This window comes from Gastrolobium bilobum, unplaced genomic scaffold (genome assembly GCF_033153095.1).
Source record: "Gastrolobium bilobum isolate Gb01-03AN ecotype WA unplaced genomic scaffold, APGP_CSIRO_Gbil_v1 utg8372, whole genome shotgun sequence".
Taxonomy (NCBI): Eukaryota; Viridiplantae; Streptophyta; class Magnoliopsida; order Fabales; family Fabaceae; genus Gastrolobium; species Gastrolobium bilobum.
In genome coordinates, this window is record NW_026897597.1 from 70536 (window position 1) to 73629 (window position 3094).

At 33.4% G+C, this 3094-nt stretch overlaps 1 protein-coding gene across 1 annotated transcript; it reads right to left on the bottom strand.

Annotated features, from left to right (window-relative positions):
* Positions 1–238: 238 nt before the first annotated feature.
* LOC133308415 (loganic acid O-methyltransferase-like) lies at positions 239–1925 on the bottom strand. Its single transcript, XM_061509027.1, has 3 exons — positions 1833–1925; positions 872–1513; positions 239–589 (listed from the first exon to the last, which is right to left on the bottom strand). Exons 1-3 carry the CDS (start codon positions 1923–1925, stop codon positions 239–241), a joined length of 1086 nt encoding a protein of 361 aa, XP_061365011.1.
* Between the last annotated feature and the right edge of the window lie 1169 nt (positions 1926–3094).

A 3094-nucleotide genomic window follows, 5' to 3' on the forward strand; every position in this document is an offset into this window, starting at 1 on the left:
CAAACAACTAAAACTGCTAACCAAACTACAGTATAACGGAAAAAATATGAAAATGAAAGACACTGTATAGAGTAAAAGTTTACCCCAAAACTTCATGAAATACTTATTATTCATAATTCAGCAACTAGTTATGCTAAACTTCATAACCTGAGGCCTTATATTTTATAAATACCAAGATTGTTGCTGAAGCAACACCAGAAAATACTGAGGTTGGTTTCAAACGCAGTATACTGAAGCTTTAGGAATCCTTCCATTCACACTGCAGCTTGCGCTTAAGAAGGACAAAGAGTCCAACTATTTTACGCTTTTGTATATCCATGATTTCCTTGAATTCCATCAGTTTCTTAGCATGTCGATCAAAGAGTTCATCAACAATACCATCTCCAAAATGGTTCTCAATTAGTCCTTCCAATGCAGCTCTATGGAGGGAAGCAGACGAGGGGACTTCTATCTCCAAAACAGCATCCATTATTTCCATTTGCTCGATGCTGAAATCTTCATTACTTTCAAGAATTTTCATCAGATCCTTTCGGGGTGAGAAATATATTGGCAAATTGAAAGTGTCCACCTTTTCTTCATTGATTTTTCCCTGCAATGAATCAGTATAATCACATAGATTACTTTTATTCTTTCTCTCTAGTATGAGTACATGATAGTAGTTTATAGTCAGTGGATAGTAGATTATAGTTTATAGCCCTTAAGATTGTTTGATTGAAGTGGTCTTGCGTTTCAGACTCTAGTTTTGAACTTATTTCCACTCATATTCTTCAACTTTGTTGCAATTTTCAAAAGTACTTTTGTTTCAAAACAATTTGTGCGAAGAGCCAATTCTAGCTCTCTTGATTTTCTAATAGACAGGGCAATTCCTTACCTCCTTGGCCATGTCCAATAAGCAATCTCCCAGAAGTTCAAGATCTTTACCATTAAAAATAACGTCATTTGCAACAGGAATTTGAAGTGCCATTAGCCCATTGCCCACAAGCTCTTGTGCTCTTGCACGGAGGAAAGTTTCCATGTCTTTCTGATACTGACTTGCATAGGCATCCACAACTTCCTTGGGAGCATTCGTGTAATGAATTCTCCCCTTGTTCCAAGCAGTAGAAGTTCTATCTGTAATCACTTTGGGCACCTTAGAGATCCAGTTTAGAGATGCAGATGAATGAACAAAATAAAGGCTCTCCATTGGAAATAATCTTCCATAGAAAGAGCCAGGAACCCCAGCTGCAAAGTACTTTCTGTTGGAAGGAAGATTTTTGAAGAGTGTGTTGAAATCATTTGACACTTGGTCGTTGAAGAAAACTTGTAACTCTGGGACAGCAAGACCATGTGACTGGTATTGGAGCTCTATTGCTTCTACAATGAATTGAACTGCAATAAAGGTATTAGGCCCTGTGGAGCACCCCAAGTCTGCAATGCAAATTGGTTTCTTAGAAGCAGCAGAAATAGTCTTGGGGTCAAATTTGTTGGCTATTGCACTCTGGATTAAGCTTTTGGCAGCTTCAATTCCTACTCTCTGCAGATAACATGTGGTTAATTATATCCCTTCAACATAACTCTCACTATGATTTTAAGTATGGTACAGTGCATAATGCATACAAAACACAAACAATAATTAATCTGCTGAAAATCTATGCTGGTCTAATGAAGAATCAAACTCTACCAGCACTTCAGTTGGAAACAAAATTTAACTTTTTTATTTGCAAATTAATTATGATGTGGACCAATGCATAAAGCAGATCAATAGATTTCAAGATATATGTTGCCGTGTATAGTTGCATTGTATGCTAATTAAATTAAACTAGAGAAAGTGTACGAGTAAGATATAGATATACCTGAAGGTTTGAATTTTGGGCATAACTGTGAGGGCCCTCTCCTCCCTTCATAGCGAATGAATCAGAAAATGCCTTGACAAATTCATTCTCCATCTTGCTGTAAAGGGGTGCTATATGTATCTGCATGCTTCAAACAATCTTTATCAGACCCAAAAGCAAGGAATAAAAAATAAAAAAATAAAATTCAAAGAGAAGACTGCTAACCCTTCAATGTCTAAGAAGTGTTTCGTCAAACAGGAGCAAGTATGAGTTTGAGGAATCTGAGTTTCTGGACGATGCAAGAAGAAGCTAATGGCATACATATTAATAGGGACTTCATTTAGTGCCATGTTAAAAGACGTTACGTAAAAATCATGAAAAAAAAATCAATAATAATAAATACATGACGTGCGCATTGAAGCAATTACTTAGAATACAGACATTTTATGCCGAAACCGCCAACTTGTTCGATTAATTAAAATAAAGGGTGGGGAAAAAAAATGATAGTTAGCCCCAATATGCAGTACTGCTTTTATTTTTTTAATTTTTACTATTACGGTAAAACAGCTAGTGGACCTAACCTGTAATCTCTTACCCAAGAAAGATCCAAGTATAGTTGTTTATATCTGGCATAGCATTCATCAAAATAAAATTAAGAATTAAGTATAGGATGTGTTTGATTATGTTTTGTTTTTTTTTTTTTTTTTTTAAAACTGTTTTGTAAAATAGTTTTTAAGAATTGATTTTCAGAATAAAAAAAGAAAAAAACCAGTTTGATAAATTTGTTCTGGAAACAATTTTAAAGGTTAAAGAATAAAAAAATCTGCTTGGTAAATTTGTTCTTAGAACATGTTTTTAGAACAAAAAAATAAAAAATTCGTTTGATTGTTATTTTTTTAAAATAATTTCTACTATTATATCTAAAAACTTATATGTGTTTTTAAGATAAAAAAAAATTATATTACAAATCTTTTCTAAGACCAATGCAAACCATAACAAACATTTTAAGTTCAATATGTTCCACAAGATTACTATATAAATTACTATCAGTCAATGTATTATAATTGTAACGAACCAAAGTTAATGTAATCAAAGTCCAATATATTTAATAAGCAACACATACAAACATAAGTTAGGGTTTAGTGCCCTAATAAAAAAACCTGCATATTAGAGACACAATAAGTTCAGCACTTTAAGATTGGGGTGTTCAATGAAGTTAATTAGTGTTGCATGCAAGTGAATGAAAGGCTTTTCAAACCATTTACTACTTATTTATTGTGATC